The sequence below is a fragment of the Melospiza georgiana genome, chromosome 1 (genome assembly GCF_028018845.1).
Source record: "Melospiza georgiana isolate bMelGeo1 chromosome 1, bMelGeo1.pri, whole genome shotgun sequence".
Lineage (NCBI taxonomy): Eukaryota > Metazoa > Chordata > Aves > Passeriformes > Passerellidae > Melospiza > Melospiza georgiana.
Window position 1 is genome coordinate 24,823,548 of NC_080430.1, and position 19,014 is coordinate 24,842,561.

Consider the following 19,014-nt stretch of genomic DNA (forward strand, 5'->3'; position numbering starts at 1 on the left):
CATGTAAGTTTTCATTGTTTCAACAATGTATAGCATGGTCTTAAAGCTTACTGCTAATTTTTAGTGCTCACTATTCAATGAACAATGTATTTGTCCTTTCCTCAACTATTTTAAACACAGAGTGAGAGTTGAGCATAAATTGATGTCTTTGGTGTAGACTTTCTCATTCTTTGTGGTTCTGTACAATGATGTAGTTGGGAAAAAGGAGGCACAGTCACTGCTGCTTTGCTCACCATTAATTTGCTGTTGCCAGAATCACTCAGTTTGGGCCTACCTCATGCTGAGAGATGCTATGCACTGGATTAATCATAATGAGTTAGCAAATTGTTCTTAAGGAGGAAAAGGATTATAATAATGCGGCACTGAAAGGATGTGCAGTATGCTCAGGATCATGAAGCTTGTAAATTGTAATACATTTATTATAGTTTTGCCTGAGACATTGCAGAAGCTTCAGAATGGGTCACGTTACAGATGCTTATATAGCACTTTGTTTCTTCAGCATCTCACTCTGCACTTTGACCTTGCTAACAATGATGAAAAAGCTGCTTTGCACCCTTGAACAGCTGCCCTGGCTCTTGGGCAGTTTATAAAGACAGTCTGAGTCAGTGTGGGCTCAGTGTCTCCACTGAGAGATGTTGACCGTGCTGTATTTTTGCGTGACTGTGAGATACAAGATATGTGCTGGAAATGCATTTTAAGCCAGAACCATTCCAGGACAGACATGTGCACATCTGCTGCCTCTCCTGTGCAGCATGGAAAGCCCACAGTGTCTCAGCTGCAGGGGAGCTGCAAGGGTCCAGCAGCAATGGGCTCTTTGTGTGTCATCATGATGATCCCTGCAGTCTCAGCCACCTCCCATGTCATGTGCTGCCCATAAATGAGGAAACTAATTTAGCCCAGCACCTCCTTAGGGTGCCTCTGAAATACTGGAAAGCTTATCAGCAAGCTCTTTGGAGATGTTGTTTAAGAGTAACTAGGAGATGGTGGAAAATATTTCTCTCTCTGAACAGAAATGTCCAGGAGACTGCATGAAACAAAGCATTCATCAGCAATCTTACATACAGTGGCTGCACAGTGAGATGGCTAACTGTGATAAAAGGTGCCTATGGTAATAAAATCCTGTTCAGTTCCCTTTCTTACAGGCCTGTGCTGCCCACTGGGGTCTCGTGACCACAGAAGCCTGCAGTGATAGATGGATGGATGTGAAAATTAGGCAAATAGTTTGTGACTAGTGAGTGTCCTCCTAAAATAGTGCTTCTTATGAGATGTTAAGTTGTGTAACTCAAAACCATGACAAGGAGCCTTAGTATATTAAAATAATTTTCCAAATATGTGTTTTGTTTCTGGAGATTCTTATACTACTTGTCAATAAATTGTGTGGTATTTATTTTTTATTTCAGATGATTCAGTTACTCATTTAGAAACCCATAACACTGTATAAACACCAGGTGTCTGATGGATGGTTGCAAGTGCTTTAAAAATTCTTTGCAATTAGATGGATCTAATAGAAAGTCCTTCATACAAGACCAATTAAAATTAGTGGTAATGTATAGTTTTGACAAAAGCTTTTTTCTGCATGAAAGGCTACTTTTTCCTCTCCCATTATTCCCACTTTTTGTCTACATGTAGATGTGTGGGAGAGATAGGAAAATCATGGTGACTGGAAAATCTATGTCCTTGGGAGGTGCAAGGTGGAGGGGACTCCAGCCTCCTTCATTTGTTGTTGTTTTCCTGTTTCTTTGTTTATTTGTTTGTTTTAATTTGAAAGGAAGGTGTGTTATTGGCTAGATTATTGAGCCATGAAGATAATTATTCAGGTATTTGCCAATACTTTTAAGATTGTTTTTTAAATATCTCCTGGAATAATTTCTGAATTTCTATGAAGAAGGTGGGGTTTTTTTTCCCTCAATAAAAATCGTTTTGCTTCTCTTATTTTAAAATATAAATATTTTAAATTCTATTTCAGGAACATCCCATAACAATACAATGCATGTGTTGATTTAATGTAATTTGCCTTTCAGAATTTCTTGGAGAAAGCAATGAAATTTAATTCCGTTACAAATTTACTATGTGACCACATATTCAGTGTGTTGAATAAAAATACACATTTATTGCTATGTAATTCTAGAATGATATTTTGGGAACAAGAATTTGAAATAAAATTTGTTGTATAGCTACTTATAAAAGTAAATTACTGAGATGAGTAGTGAACCCTTCTTGGGTTCCTGAATGGTCTGTAAATATTCATAACTGAGAGAGGTCTGATTTTAGTCTTAAGTGTTTAAATACAAATGGTCCAAATGCATCCTTACTGCAGACTTTAATTTGCTATGGCTAAATCTATATTCTATTTCTGTGGTAAAAAATTGCAGCTAAACTAGTAAAAGGGCATTTAACTACTGGTTTATGAATTCTTAGGATCATTAATTATAATTCAGGTAGGACTGAGAATCAAGGCAGGGATATTCTGGGGAGGAGGTTTTGTTGGTTCTCTGAACTCATCTCAGTCTTCTACAGATACCTTTAGCCACGTCATTGTTCCCTTTTGCCCTAGATTAATCTCTAGGTATGTTATGGACCCCAGTGTGTCACACTGGTAACTGTGTAATAGGCAGCTTGATGTGATTTTAATTGCAAACTGTATTATCATTTTACCTGGTCTGCAGCAGGGTGCTGTTATTCTCTCTTGGAACAACCTACTTTTCATTGCTTTGCAAGCTGATTTGGTACTGATTTCAGAACTAAATCTATAAGAAGAAAAAATATAGTCCTGATCAATAATAATTTCTTGGAGGAGACAACATTGTGTGATGAAATTCTTATAGAAATAATATAACACTCTGAGTAGGAGGTTCTTTTGAAGAGAATAATCTTGAATGGGGAATTTTATTTGGTGGTATGCTTGCACTATGCTGAAAATCCTTTCGTTTTTGGCCAGTAACACACACAAAGCACACCCTACAACGTCAGCATAAATAAAAATAGTAGATAGCATATTTCACACTGGAGATAGCAGTTCAGATCAGAATCCTGTTGTGTCAGCTCTTCTACAAACAGAGAGGAATAATCTGTTTCAGTATATGGTCTGGTTGACAAATCTTTAAGACAAGGATGCACACAGAATCCTAGGCAAAAATGAGAACTGAGCCAGATATTTGCAGCTCTAGAATATGGCTTAAAACATTTATCCACATTCCTTAAACCAAATAAAAGTTGTCAATGAAATTTTTTCTGCATTAAAATTATCAAGAATAGAGAAAGCATGGAAACATATCAGTTTTACTGAAATATTGACTTTATTGGAGAAAATGAAGGGAAAGGCATTGTTCTGACATTGCAAAAGTGCTTTCATTTTTACCCCAGAAATGTTTTTTATTGTGATCTTTCCTTTGTGTGTCTTTAAAAAAAACCTAAGGTCACCTGACAGAGGCATACAATTTACTGTTATAAAAATTGGATTGTTTAATTTTTCGTTGACTTTTGTTCCCCTTTTGAGATCAAACCCATTGCCTTTCCTGGAAAACTGCAAATTTGAGTTTTGTCTTGAAGAGCTCACCACAATCCATTGCTCAGAGCTAGAAATACTCTTTTATTGCTTTGCTTTTGCTAGCAGAAAGCAGTTTCAAAAGCAGCCAGGTTTCTCAAAAATCACAAATACAGGAGGTGGTCTCCTTTGGTTTCTGTTGTCCTTGGGAATTGGAACCTGTGGAGGTTCCAGCACGATGGATGGGCTGTCCACAGGGTGAGTGAGGGTTGGGAGCTGCCAGAGACAAGGAGCTGTGGGACTGGTGGCCCCAGCCCTGCCCACGCTGAAGGCTGTGTCAGCATGCAGAGGCAGATGTTGCCAGCTGAAGAGAATTTATAAACAAGGAAATTATCTAATGACAGAGGGTGTGCTTCTGGCTCTTTAATAATCTGTGGGCTGTGGCTGTGCTGGGACTGTGCTGACCTGCAATGTGGCAAGGCTGTTAGCTAGGATGGCATTTTACCTTTTTCTCAGCATCTGACCCAACATCTCAAGGACTTAGGAAGTCAGCCATGAATGGAAATTCTAATGGAAATTCATTTAGTCCTTTAAGTCTGTGCTGATCAGGAATTCCTGTGGAAACCTCCTGCAGTGCACTCCTGTTCCAAGTTTGCTGCTACTGAACTAAAACCTCTGTGCTGGCCAGGCTAGCTCTAGAGCATATCCGAAGTTTATTTCATTATTCACTGCACACATGATAAAATCTTTTTTTTTTTTTTTAATTATTGCAAATTGTTGTAGATTGCAATTTTCGCAAAGTGTGAGCTAGTAAAATTTATGTCTTTGGGTGTGACATATTAAGTGTCTGAAGTTTTCATATCAGACAAATGTGAATTTCCAACAAGCTATTTATTATCTTGAATTGGAATAAAAGATCTTGTAGGGAAGAAAATTAAACATAGCTTTCAACTGATAAATATTTTGTCTATATATTAAATCTTAGCATAGAATTTTTAGTAAGTAGCAAATGTAATAAGTCTGTAATCCTTAAATCACTTAGTATTGCTTCTTATTTAATTGATTTATTTATTTGGAACTCAGAAGAAACATAATGATATTTTTAATATTGACTGTATATACTGATACCTTAAAGGAGTGAAAGTAATTGGATGCCTGAAAGAAATGAAGCAGTAAGTCTGCTTTTTTGTTTATAGAGAGCTACAAAACCAAGTACAGTGACTCCTTTTCATCCAGCTTTTAAAAATTCCTTACAAATGTACTCGTATTCAGTCCTGTTACTCTTCTCTCTGTTGTGCTTAAACTGGGTATGTTCTTTGGGGTATCTCTGTCGGTTACCCATTGATAACTCAATTCCCATTTTGTTTCCCTGTTGACCTATGGATGGTTGAATGTCTGTGCATTACTGTATGTTCCTTATACTATCTATTTGTGCATTCACACTCAAGATCCTAGTGGCAGAAAATTTGCAGAGTAGCATAAACTTTTTGTAGGAATTTGTGGCCGTCCATGTGAGAGGATGAGTCCTGAATAGAAGCACCAGCAACACATAAATGTGACGTACCTGCTTCATCCTTGTGCAGGTGTGGGACTCATTATTACCTGTTCAATGTGAACAAATATGTTTAAGACAGCTGAGCAGCTGTTCAGACATTTTCTTGGGAGGAAGAACACATTTTACATGGGGTTAACAGATGCTGATGACAGATTTGGGTGCCTCTGAGGCTGACTTATGGTTGTGTCAGGAGGACTGCAGTGGACAGTTGTTGGAGGATTTGGTGCAGTGGTGGCCTGATCATCAGAAGGGTGCCCACCTTCAAGCTGGAGAGAAGCATTCACTGCTGGATATGCCTGACTCAGAGAATTTACTAGAGCATCTACAAGCAAACTTTAGAGCAGGCTGGTAGCAACGTGTGTGCTCGATGTACGTAAGGAGTCTGGGAGCTGTTGCTGGTTGACTGATCTCAAGCAGCAGGCAGGTTGCAAAGGTCATATCCTTGAAATGCATTCTGTGATTTGTTTATGAGCTTGCCCAAAGAGAATCCCCATGAGAAGTAACATGGCTTTTCCCCTGGAACTCAGGAAGGGTGATAGCCAGCCTTTACACTTCTTGACTTCATTTTTCTGTGTGTTTGGTGTTTATTTCATTTTCTTTACGCTGTGGCATTTAGTTTGACTGACACTTTCAAATGTACAATAATTGAGATCTGTGCTCTTTAACCTTAAAGAAAAAGCTGAAAGCTATTTCGATTAAACTCCAATTCTTTGGAACAGGTGTTGGATCAGGACTGGGGTGGGGGTGGGAAATAAGCTCCATTTAAAACTCCAGGCAAAAGACAACTGAGGAGTCTGTGACCAGGGGTTGCTTAAAGTTTTTGTCTGGCTTGGAGCTGATGCAATAGCTGGTTCCTGTGGCTGTGTGCACTTTGGATCTTCTTTGTCCTCTTTTCTTTTTTGGCTACTACATCTTTTACATTGTTGATGTTTCTTATAATGCCATGTGTACATTTTACTCTATTGTACCGGGCAGCTTAGCTTTTCCTCCCCCATAACATTGTTTGTACACATTTTTCAGGGTTTGAGTGATATTGTTTTTAGAGCTCTGATAGCCTTCTGAGTTCAAAGTTTTATGCAAATGTGATTACTAACTCAATGTCACTGGGTGATTCTGCATAACCACTTAGAAAATGAAGAAAACTTACAAATTTTTGAGGGATGTTTTAGAGAGTAGCAAGTGCAGGTGTTGGCAGCTTGGTGATTTAGAATATACTGCTCTAGCTTGTTCAAGTGTCCTATACAGATTTGAACCCTTTTTAAATGTGTCCATGCTATCCCTAGCCGGGGCCAGGTCTCTGTGGTGCATTTATCTTTATCTATTCAGTGGCAGTATTTATCTGCTCAGTGGCAGGCACTGCCAAGTTCCTCTGTGGTATTTTGTGGTAGTGTTATAGAAGAGTTTTTATCCTTACACTGTGTGAGAAGTTTCTCCTATATTTTATAGTGTAGATCTGTCTTAATTTAAAACAGTCCTATACAGACACAATCACCTTATTTTTCTCAGTAAATTTAGTTTCTGTGGTGGCAGCTGTGATGACGTCTGTAGAAAGAAGGAACATAATACAGAATACAGTACAGAATAATACAGAATACAGAAGGAGTTTTGCAGGAACACATATTTTGCATTATTAATTGCTCTTGGGATTGTACTTGTGGTGCCAGCCATGAGTGCTTGAAAAGTAATGAGAAGCCAATCCATATTTTTCCTTTTCCAAGGGCTACTGGGTGATGAGTGATACTAAAAGTTTGGTTAGCAGAGTAAGTCCTTATCTGTCTTGAAATTTTTGCTCTGTGAGAGAGCAAGTACTGAAGGTGACTGTGATCTTTCTAGGATCAACCAAATAAAATCATGAAGCACTATAATTTTTCCTGGTTTGGGACAAAATCATTCAAACTGGGGGTGTTTGGTCTCTCTTACTAAGGTAATCTGTTAAAAGGAACTTTCCATCAGTTACAATGGTTTATTTGTGTCTAGAGGTTTTTTCTTTGTTGGTTTTTTTTTTTGGTTTGTTGTTTTGTTTTGATTTTTTTTTGTGAATTGATCTGGGGAAAAAGGATAGCCCAAAAATACATAATCTCAACAAGACTAAAATGGACTCACAATTTTTCTGTTACTTTTAATGAGAGGTTTTTTCCTCTACACCCAGCCAGATGCAAATAACCAAGAGGGCAGGGGGCATTTTCTGAACTTCATCAGTCTCAACTTTTCAGAATGGATTTATGGGAAATTCCACAAGACAGAGAGTACACCCTTTAAATCCCTTCAATATAAAGCAGAGGAAAAGAATTATGATATGGATTTCTGTACTGTCCTACCTGATGACATTTGCAGTTGTATAGATTCAAGGCTCTTTGTACTTCTCTGGAGTTGAAATTTTTGAACCATATTTATGACGGGTGAACAAGGTTTGAGCACTTAAATTGTGCTTCTATTGATTTAAAATTGTAGACTGTGATGAAAAATAGCAATTAGCTTTGTCATCATAATGTCAAATATAGAAGTCTCTCAGACCTGTCTCCAAACTGGGATTCGATTCATGCTTTGTCTTTTACAAATATGAGAGCACATATTTGGGGTTTTTTTGCACTGAGGTGGATGCCCAGAGTAGAAATAATACTGAGTGATTTTCTTTGGTGTAGATAGACATCACTGAAACTTTGGAAAGTATGTAAACAAACAAGATAAATTATATAAGTTTAAGCATTTAACATGGAGTTCTGGATACAACTGCATTGTGTTATCACCATCCCTTTATCCAGGCTCACTTACATTGTTAAAATAATGTGAGGACCACCTGTTTCACCTTGCTTCAATTCACTTACAGACTGTTTTCACTACAGATATTGTCATTCCCACTAACAGCTACTAGATGGGGTTCAGAAGCAAATTCCAAATAGAGACACTTGTAAACTCTTACTAATTTTTGAGTAGAGACTTCAAGCCTATCTCATCATGGAACAGTCATATTTGAACAGTCCTCTTGAATAAGTGGCAAGAAATGCTCTGGTCTTCACAAAGGTGAAATGATTATATGAGAGACTTCAGCTTCTCATTTGCCTTTATGACTCCTTTTTCACAGACTTTCTGTGCCTTTGTTTTTCCAACTGGTCTTGTCACCACTGCTTCCATTTTGACCTGTTGCAACTAGACACCATGTCTTGCTCTTTCATTTGTAGTTTTGGGCATCATTTGTGCCGTCTACCCTAAATTCATGTAAGACTCCTGATACCCTAAATTGTCAGATTTAGTAGAATTTACACTTGCATCTTTTAAAACCAATGTTTTTTAAGATTCACTATGATCTTTTGGATTCTCCACTGCCAGGATCTACAAATATGACATGTAAAAGTTTGCTGGTCTGTATGAAATAAGGAGCTTTTGTGGGCTGGGGAGTGGTAAAATAATGTGATGGTGGTGGTTAGTAGAAAAGCAGAGATCCAATTTAAAGGAATAGTTTAATATACTGACCATGGTGTGGTAGGTTCATCTTGGCCAACCACTAACTCAGTCCTCCTCTTCAACAGGACAGGGCAGAAAATACAATGCCAAGGCCTGGCTGTCGAGCAATGTCAGGGAGACTGGCCACCAGTTACCATCACAGTAAAAACCAGACTTGGCAGGGGGAAAATTATTTTAATTTCCTGCCAGTTAAAGTAGATTTGTGTGGTGAGAAGCAAAGGCAAATTAGAACAAGATGTTCCACCATCCTCTTCCCAGGTTCATCTTCCATCCTTCCTTCCTGATTGATCTACCTCACTCCCCACCCCGAGCAGCACAGCAGGATGGGGATGGGAGGTTGTGGTCAGTCCATAGCACATCCTCTCTGCTCTTCCTTCCTCCTCACACTTTTTCCTTCCTGCAGCTTGGGTCCTGCCCATGGCCAGCAGTGCAGAATCTTTATTTATTTGTGTGTTTCTGTGCTCTCTGCTTTGGGCCTTATATTTCACTTGCTTCGTAAAAGAACCTGATATCCAACAATGGATGAGATATTATATTAGGCCATTTAACAGCTGGAAGTTGTGCTTTTATCATCAAAACTGTAACAATTTGAACATAGCTGAGTTGCCTCTTTCTACCTGTTTTCAGCTATAAAGCCAATAGTACATTCCACTTTCTGCCTAGTTTAGTCTACTTTGCTCTTTGTTATTTTAATTTTCTTGCAAATTAAAATTGGTAATATAGCCAAACAATTATCTAAAGGTCCCTCATCTCATTTTAAAGTAAAATGAAGTATTTACCCCAGAAATGTTTAACATGTGAATATTTAAATATAATTTGTTATTGATGTGGAGTTTTTTTGGTGTGGGTTTTTTGCTGTTTATTTTTTGAAATGGTGTTTGTGTGTGTGTGTGTTTCTGTTGGTTTGTATGTTTGTAAAGTGATCAGGTCTGGAATTGATTTGGTTTCTTTCACTATGGATTTTTCACCAAAAATATCACCAAAATTTTTCACTTCTGTGTTGGGCATGGTGTTTGCTCTTCTGAATTAAAATTTAATTGACCTATTAGAATTACATCATAGTACAGCTACTTCCAGGAAATGGTGTTTGTTGATGAGACTGGCGAATACAAGCCTACCACCACCAGCATATTGCCTTTTTTTGCAAATAAGTTATTCCAAAAAAGAGTAAATTCTGTTCCAAATAAAAATGTAACACTATTTCATCAAGATTTACCATCATCACTGAAGGAGATGGAAATAAGAATGGCTTGGTGGTTCTGTCTGAGAGCTGAGTCCCATGACGTGGAGGGAAATGTGCTCACACCAGCCCCAAAATCTCTGTCTGAAGTGCTGGCAGTGGGTCTGCAAGCACCAGGCTGCTACTAGGACCTGAGAAAAAAAGGAAATTTCCTTGGTGCTTGTAGCCAGCACTGCCTGCTAATGCTGTGTGTGACAGCACTGGCAGCCTGGCTCGGTGTGGAGGGCTGGTTCTCCAAAGAGATGGGACACAACTGTGGTTAGCCACAGCCTAAGTTACCTGGATTACCAGGGTAATAATGGCACAGACTGCACTGACAAATCAGTCTCCACCTTGATCAAGTATGTGGGGCTCAAAAATACATTCCCTATCATTGTTTATCAAATCACTCACATTTCTCCAGGAAACTTTAACTTCTTGGCTCCTGGAGCAGAAGTGATGAAACCTTAGGTGTGGTGTGATTAATGGTTTTACCATTTGCTTCTGCCCTTCCTGCCTGCATCTGTGGTTGTCTCTTGTGTTATCTATCCCGAGATTATAAAATCTTGGGATTTTATAATCTCTTTGCCCAGCAGGACTTCCTTCTCCACCTTCAGCTCCCAAAGCTTCATTCTGCTCCTTTACTCCCTTTGGTCAGAAATTCTTTCATTCTTATCCTTTTTAAAGTTGGCCTTTTGCAGTATTTTGTTTTTAAAGTGTACTGCTTGTTAATTTATCTAAAATGAGAGCTAGAAGACTCTGTTATGTGGTAATATACAATGGATTGTGGTATGGACAAAGAATGTCTCTAAGCTGGATACTAGGATAAAGTAGCCTAAGTTGGGTCAGTTTTGTGCATAACATTCCTCCTGGGAAGTTACTTTGGATAAATCAAAAGAAACTAAGGTTTTGATCTGTGAAATTTGAAGGAAAGATGGGAATATAACTGCCTGGTAGACAAAACTAAAGATAAAATCAGTAATAACAGTACTCTGACAATAAAAGCATTGACTGATTTAAAATAAAATTTTAAAAATGTAATGAAAAGGATTTGTGAGGTGCCAGAACTGAGGTTATCTGTTATAATTCTGCTATAGAACCATTCCAGATTAGCAAAATCTCCCTCATGCCAGATATATTTAAATAGTCTTGCCTTTACAGGCACATCCATTACTGCTCCTCAGAGCATTTATTTATTGATGGGGGCTGTGTAAAGGCAAGAAAATTACATTATCTGTTATGTTAAACCCATTTCCATATTGCTGATGTTTCATTGTACTGCTTAAGCTCCCAGTAGGAACTTTATTTTGTATTTTTAAGAAATATTATTTTCAAGCAAAAGGTTGGAAAAGTAGAAGTTCTTTAATTCTGACAGTCTAGACTATTCATTATGACCTAAGGACAAACGTTTTTTGGAAACCAAACGTTTTGCTTTGCCTTTCCTATTGTGTTTTTCCTTTCAGCAAAGAAAGGATGCACAAAGATAGGTTTTGTGGGTTTAGGAAACAGATGATAGCATACAAAGCCCCATGTTTATATGCACTGTGGTGTTTTGACCTTTATTTAATGGTGTTTTTTGAAAACTTCAGAGCAGGTCAGTGAAGGGTGTGCTCAGTGTTTGAGGTCAGCAAGTGAAAACAGGCGAGGGTCATCTGCCCCTTATTGTGTGTGTGAGGGGTGAGGGTTTGTATCTATTTATTTGAATTTTTCTTAGCCAGTCTTCAAAGGAGCTAAAAGAAAAAAAAAAAAGAGAAGCAGCATTATCTAATCAAAGCTGCTCAGTCAACTAATGACGTCAAGTAGTAACCTTAACCTTCACTTTCTCACCGTGTTTCCTTTGGACTATAAGCTATTTAACACAGCTAAAAATTACCTCATCCATCATAGCAATGTAGCCTTTTTCTGTGCTTCACTATGTAGTGGGTTTATCAGCACTGGGCATGGGAATGAGGTGAAGAATAATTTCTTCTTTAATTGAATTTGCAGATTGGAATGCTGGGGGGAGAGGGGCAGCAACGGGCTGTGCTGGCACCAGGCTGGCACCCCAGCTTGTCAGCTCCCTCTGAACAAGAGTGCTTTAATCACGGCACAGACTGGCTGCAGGGTGTGGAATGAATGCATTCAGTGCTGCAGTTGTGTCTAACATGAATTTTGAGCTACAGCAGTAATTTAGAATAGAAACACAACCTGTGTGTGGTCGCGCTCCGTGCTGACTTGGCTGCTGTGTCTGAGAAAGAGAATTGCACTGGGGGATGAGAGCAGGTGTCAGGTGTTATCATGGAGAAATAAAAGCACTTATTACCTTGTGGTAATATGACCTTGCTATTGGGAAGAATAATTTTGCTTTCTGGTATCATTTAGACAGCATGTCACTTGTTCCTGCTGTTTCCAGTAAAAGTAATGAGGCTACGTAGGATACTGAGGTGACCTGATGTGCACAGAGATAATTAGAGCAGGTGTCATTCTCAATTCAGTTCTCAATATTGTAGAGAATAATGTGGTATTGCTTTTGTGAAAGGGAAGCTGGTAATTGTCAAATACTTAAAAATTAGCAGTTAAATGTCAGTTGGAAAATCCTTGCAGTAACAACATCTTTTTTTGCTGTTTTTCTTGTTGCTTATGCCAGTCTAGAATATGAGAATCACAGATTTTTTTTTTCCTCAGAATATGGCGGCATGGGTTTGGACTTCTCCTATAATATTGCAGTGGCAGAAGAGCTGGGAAATATCCGTTGTGGAGGTATTCCCATGGCCATTGGAGTGCAAACGGGCATGGCTACCCCTGCCCTTACAAGGTAATTTTCAGAAACTTTGGTTTAGCCTAAAACTCAGTTGTCATGAGTAGAAAAAAAACCAATACTGTGTAGATTTACTGCCTAGTTGCTACTCAGTAATGCCTGAGGAAAGAACCTACTCTTTACTTCTCTCAGTTTGCTTTAGGGGAGAAAATACTTTCTCTCTTTTTTTTGATGCTAGAGTTATATTGATTATATGTTAAAACATAAACCTTGCTGAGTAGTAAATGATATGTTTAAAAACATGAAATATTGGTACCACAATCAATGAAAAAGTTTTAATTCCAGAATCCAGTTTGTTGATGTTTGTCTTTTTTCTTATATCCCAGTGCAGTAATACTAAGGATGCATTTAGTTGTAAGGATTAGGATCAGTCTAATTCTGTTTTATAATTTACTTGCTCTTTTTCCAGCTTTGCAAGGTGTTGGTCCTGAAATTGTAGCACATATATCATGCTTCCTAAATATGCCCATTCTAGGCTATTAATAGTTTTTCTCATCATCTATGTCAGTGTTCCCATTTTAATCACTTACTATCATTTAGGCTTCTGCATTTTCTTAATCTGATTTGTTGTGGTTTTTTCCTCCCCCAGTAAAAGTTACCAACTTCTTCATGAAGAAGTTTTGCACATATTCTGTGTTAGAACAGAAATTCTTAAAACTAGAGTGGGGCAACTGGCTCATCCAGCAGTTTGTCCCTGGAATATGGACACACCTAAAATTCTGGAAGATGAGGGTGGGAATTAAATTCTAATAATTATGTTGAAATTGGAAATTTCTCTGCACTAAACAGATATACAAGAAGAGTAGTGGTACTCAGAAGAATATTTTAGGGATTTTTTGATAATTTTTAGGGGGTCGTTGACTTTTTTTTCCCATTCTGAATGGAAATATCTGTAAATCTACTGAAGAATCTGGAATATAAGCTCTATTCCCTTGACATTTGCTTATCCTGCTGTATGTGTGACTTTGGAGGTCTGATCTACAACAAATTTTTATTAAAGTTCTCTTCTCCTTTGTGTAATGCAACAAAAGCTTGCTAAATGAATGGAGTTCAGTGTGTCTCTTGCAAAAGTGCCTTAGCTATAGTCCAACTGAGTATAAAAATAGTATTTTAAAAGACTTCAGACAGTACTACCTTGACCCCATGACAACCTTTAATTCAGGGGTTTAAAGAAAATCTATGGGTAAAAGAAAATGAGACTTTGTTCCATTGCAGTTTTTTGGCCTTCTGTTACTCTGTTCTGCTGTAGTAAAACAGTGAAATTATGCATATTTGTGCTAGTGAAATCTTAAAGTGGAAGTTCTTAGAAAATAACAGTGAAATTGTTGTTAACTTGACGAAATCTTTAATTGAGTTTGTATCTGCATTATTGAATTTTTCCCCCACTGCTGAGCCAATTCCACTGGCTATTTATACAGTCCCATGCCCCCCACACACATGTAAAAGTGAAACTTGGTAATGAAAAGAGAAAGCTGGTTGCTACAGGAAATTTTGCCTGTATGCCTCTTTACCTCATACTGTGTAGTGGGAAGACCAACTGCTTGTCCTGGGCCATGGATTCAAATGGCACCCATGTCCTGGGTGGTTTCTTTAAAAGTATCTGTGTACCATGGGGATCCTAAACACGTTCATAGAGATATGTCAGATTTTGCATCTTGGCTGTGCGTTGTTGCACAAATCAAACAATGATGTGGGAATCAACCATCAACCCCTAAAAAGCCTCTTTGTTGGCTTTCATAACCTTGGGCTTTGTTCATCATTCATCCAGCACATAGTGAGTGTACCGACAAACTAATTCCATGAATGTGATTCCTGAAATTCCTAGAATCCCCTAAGTGAAGCAGGGGATTCTGGGAATTACAGAAATTTCTAAATCTTTCTGCAGGATATAGATATATAATATATAATACAGGAATCTTTCTAAATTTAAGAATTAAATAGAAAATGCTTTGTCCGCAGTGATCTGACCTTTGATGGTTTGGAACATCACTTTCTGCCAGTCTTTCAAATGCATTCAGATATAATACTGCCCTTCTTGCCCACAAATAGAGTGGAGAAAGCAGCTCCTAGCTGAGGCAGTGAATGATAGGCATTTCCCAGTTTATAGACATGCCTGTAGGGTGTCACATCTGTAGTCATACCAAATCAGTGTAGAGCTGCTTATTTCAGCAGTAGGCAGTGAACTTTACTTTTTTTTTTTTTCCTCGTGTTGTTTATAGGCAAATAGTAAGCAAATTTAAGATGGGTAGAATTTTGCAAAAGTGGCATATTTTTAACACACAAGCTAGCAGCTGAGCAAGGAGCTAGCTGTCTCCTGCAAGGCATAGAGACCCACCATCTTCTGAATATAGTGTTGCCCAACTTTTTTTTTTTTTTTTTTGATTGCAAAATAACATCTTCTATAACCACATTTTTGGAAGGAACTTAACTATTTTCTGGAACTCAAAACAAAGAAAGACATCAAACCAAAAATATTATTCTAAGCAAAGTCTTGCTGTGAAAATCCTCTGTTGAAATGCTAAAGGTTAGCAAAGTTTCAAGCATTAGAAAGCATTGCCAAAAATCACCATTATCTGCTCTCATAATCTGATTTTCCATTTTGTTGGTTGGGCTGTTTGGGTTTTTTTTTTTTTTGACTGATGAATATGCAGCTATGGGTAAATCTAAATCTAAATCTAAATCATACTTGATCAGGCCCCATGGAAAATTAACAAAGTTTTCTGCCTAACAGACATGGGTACTTTGTTCCAGTATGCTAGAGGAAAGAGTAGGCACTCTGAACTTGCTTCTTGTATTTATTTGGGATTGCTGCTGTGATTTTCAGCAGGGACAGGACTAGGAGCTAAGCTGCTTGTGTGCACCAAATGGAAGTGTCTGCCAGATCCCAGTCTGTTCCATGGCTGTCCCACATCCTTTGTGCCAGGGTTGGTTGGAGGGGATGACTTAGTCTTAGTTGGAATGGCACCATTCCTTTGGAAATACTGGGACAATGTTTTAGAAGGAGGCCCCAGGAGCCTGAGGAGATGAGTGGTGATGATGAGCTGAGAAGCCTCACAACAAAGAGGAGGCTGAGGAGGAACTTGAATTTATGGATTCCTGGACACATAAGACATTTCATGACCCAAGGAATTTTTCAGTCGCACAAGAAAGGTCTGAGAACTAGACCATGAACTCACCATTCACACTGCAAGAAGAAATCAGTGAATCTTAATTAAAGCATGACAAGAAATTGAAGCTTGACAAAATCAAGCATGAAATAGATGTAGCATATCTTGGATGGATACAGTCTTCTAAACAGCAGGAAAACAGTGTGTGCCTCTTAACTGAATTTAAATAAAGCCAAGTGAAATTTTTGTGTTAAAATACCATCCAGAGTTTGCTGTTTCCCTTTTTATTTTTGTGGAGATAAAAGAATAGCTGGAAGAAGCATTAATGGATTTTACTGAGTGATTTAAATGTAGATGTGAAGTACAAATAATTGAAATACAGGTCTTTGCAGATGGTGGCCATCACATGTCAAAAGTTTTCAGTCACCACTAAAACCTGGCAAAGAGATGGTGCAAGAAAACAGACCAGGTCCTCCATCCTGGTGGTTGCAGAGTAGTGCAGGAGCATTGAGAGGAATCCTCAGGGGTTATGTTTATTTAGATCTGGAACTTTTAAAGCAACAGTCATGTAAATTTTGGCCATCTAGACCACACGTTTCTGTGGGAATAAGACGCCTGAATACTTTTTAAAACTTCTTTTAAATGACTGTGACTGCACTTGTGGTGAAGACTCTGAATCACAGCTTTGGAGGGTATTTATTCTATCTTTTGGCTCTGGGACAGCTTTTACCCAGTCATAGGAAAATTTGTGGGTAGAACAAAATTTGTAACTACCTTCTAATAAAATTTACCTTCATAGGGTTTTAATATCGTATCTTTTTTTTGTTATATTACTGCAGATTTGGTTCTGATGAGTTGAAAAAACAGTTCCTCGTACCAACTATAGCTGGTGATTTTGTGGCTTGCTTGGGAATCAGTGAAGCTGGAGCTGGGTCAGATGTTGCAAGTAAGTTAACCTAGCAAACAGTCAGTTTTAGACAGCCTGATGTTTTAAGGGAAATAATCTGTTTTTCCTGACCCTTCACTTTGCCCCATCCTTTGTAAGAAACAAAAGGAAGGAAAGCCTGGTGTGGTGAGTGCAAAAAGTAACGTTCCAGGAATACAACACATCCTTCTCATGCATCCAAAAGCAATCAATTTTAACGTATTTGTCAGGTGAATCAATGCAGTGACCCTGTATAGGCTGAGCACAAGAGATTTTGTGCTGGCCCCAGTTTTCTTCTAGTGCTGTCCTGCTCTGTGCAGGCTCACAGCTGGCAGGAGCACTCCAGCTCCTCATCATCTGCACAGCCACATTCAGTCATGCAACTCTGGATGTACTGACAGGAACAGAACCCGTTCAGCTGGGCTAGAACTGGGCTGCCCTGACAAAGACCTCTCCACTGAATGGGGGAAAACTACAGAGCCTCTCTGATCTGAAAATGATGGCATCACTTTCAGAATGATTTCCTCTTGTTCATCCTTACTTCACCTCGGCCCCCCTTCTGTCATTCTTGTGAAGCAAAAATATCTCTCAATTGATGATTGCTTTATTTAGAGCTAATGAAGAGTTTGCAATGTCAAATCTATTATCTTTATGATTTAGTTACTTTATATGCAACTGGGTTTTTTTTTTTTTTTTTTGTTTAGTGCAAGAATATGTTTAGAAACCAGGACAAAAGAAACTGTAATTCTGAGGCATCCGAGGCAGTAAAAAATTTGAAAAATTAAATCAAAACAGATACAGTAGAAAAAGAAAATAATGTCTCCTCTGATGATGAACCATGGACTTCACGGAAAAGGGAATGATAAGTGACCACTTTTAGAGGTTTGCTTGTTGGACAGAGCCTGGCCTAGTTGACCATATTGTGTTCTTACAAGCTTGCCAATGTATGACAGACATTTTTTATCCGAGGAATCCTATATCCATCTCCATGAGAAAACTCCTGTTGTTTTTTCAAGGCAAACAGATAAACATCCAGTGCTCAAGCAAGGTTGCAGCAGGTAGATTTAAAGAATGTTAATGTGGATAATGAAATAATGGCACTAGATCTTCCTGCATATTTATTGCTGTTTTCCTTTCTGGGTTAATTGAATTTATTCATAAGAAGAATTTCATAATTTTAGTAGACATGTTTATTAAATATTACTTATTAATAATTATAAACAATAAATTCAAAATATTAAATTTCAATATTATTTAAACTGCATTATTGCTTATTATAATTTAAATATTATTAGGATTTAAATAATAAATCTTATAATAGCACTTAATAATTTGTATAATAAAGTAATTATAAATTTGAATTTTGCTAATATAAGAAATATAACATCATTTATTTTAATAAATGCCTCTCTAGTTTAATTAGATGGTCATCAGAAAATTCTAAATAGGAATTTAATTTTTTTGATGCAGTGTTCCAGATAATAAATAACATAAATATTCCTTGAACAGCATCTTGTTTATCATCTAGTTAAAGTGGTATGATACACTTAGATGAATGTAGTTAAAAACCAATTTGGAATCAAAGAGGATTATCTACTGAATCTATGCTGCAGCTTGGAGACACACTGCAGGATGAAATGAAAATACTTTTTCCCCTGTCCTGGAACATTTGATCCCTGATACAAATGCCAAATCCAGTTTACAGTGCTTCTGAAGGACAATTAAAGGGACAATTTAGGTATGAGCAACAATAGTTTGCGTTCTGAGTTGCACCATTCTGCACCATCTCCAGATGGCCCAGCTGCAAAGCAGACTGAGGTGTGTGAAACTGCACTTGGTGCTTGCTTTTGTTGCTCATGCTATTGGGAAGTTTGTGTCCCTAAGAAAAGTGAAGGGACATGGCAGCTGTTCACATGTGAAAGTCGGGGATGTGCTTCTGCCATGTGAGCCAGTGTATTTTAACCCAAAGAATGACGCAGAGTAAAGTATCTCTAACATTTTTTCCTGCAGTTCCAAAATTACTGAAGGTGATATGAACTCAGAAAACAAAAACAATGTTTACATGAGAACTGAAATGTGCCTCAAACTAATTTATTCAGAATTCAACAGAACAAAAAGGACTGTGTATATTAGTCTAATACAAAATTCATGTCAATTTGAAGGAACACCAGTCTGCTTTCAAGTGTAGTAATTTTATATTGTCCATAGTAGTGACCATGTGCACCAAAACTAGCACAGAGCTGGCTTGAGAAGAAAAACAGAACAGTACAGATGGTACAAAAAGTGTCTTTACTTTCAGGATTCTGGTACTACAAAGCATAAGCATTTCTGTCAGTTTGAATGATATTGTCTCATTCTATCTCACTCCAATTCCACAATTTATAGAATGTAATCTGTGGGTATATATAAAACCACATCATGGAAAACACTTTTCTCACACACATCCTCTATCTTCAGGTTATGTT

General features: G+C 37.9%; 1 protein-coding gene across 1 annotated transcript in view; it reads left to right on the forward strand.

The window, feature by feature from the left end:
* Positions 1 to 19,014, forward strand: part of LOC131093847 (probable acyl-CoA dehydrogenase 6) — a 75,257-nt gene that overhangs the window by 33,179 nt on the left and 23,064 nt on the right. The window contains exons 3-4 of the mRNA XM_058041198.1: positions 12,385 to 12,514; positions 16,464 to 16,570. Of these exons, the coding sequence (XP_057897181.1) occupies positions 12,385 to 12,514; positions 16,464 to 16,570 (237 nt within the window). The remainder of the gene's footprint in view (positions 1 to 12,384; positions 12,515 to 16,463; positions 16,571 to 19,014) is intronic.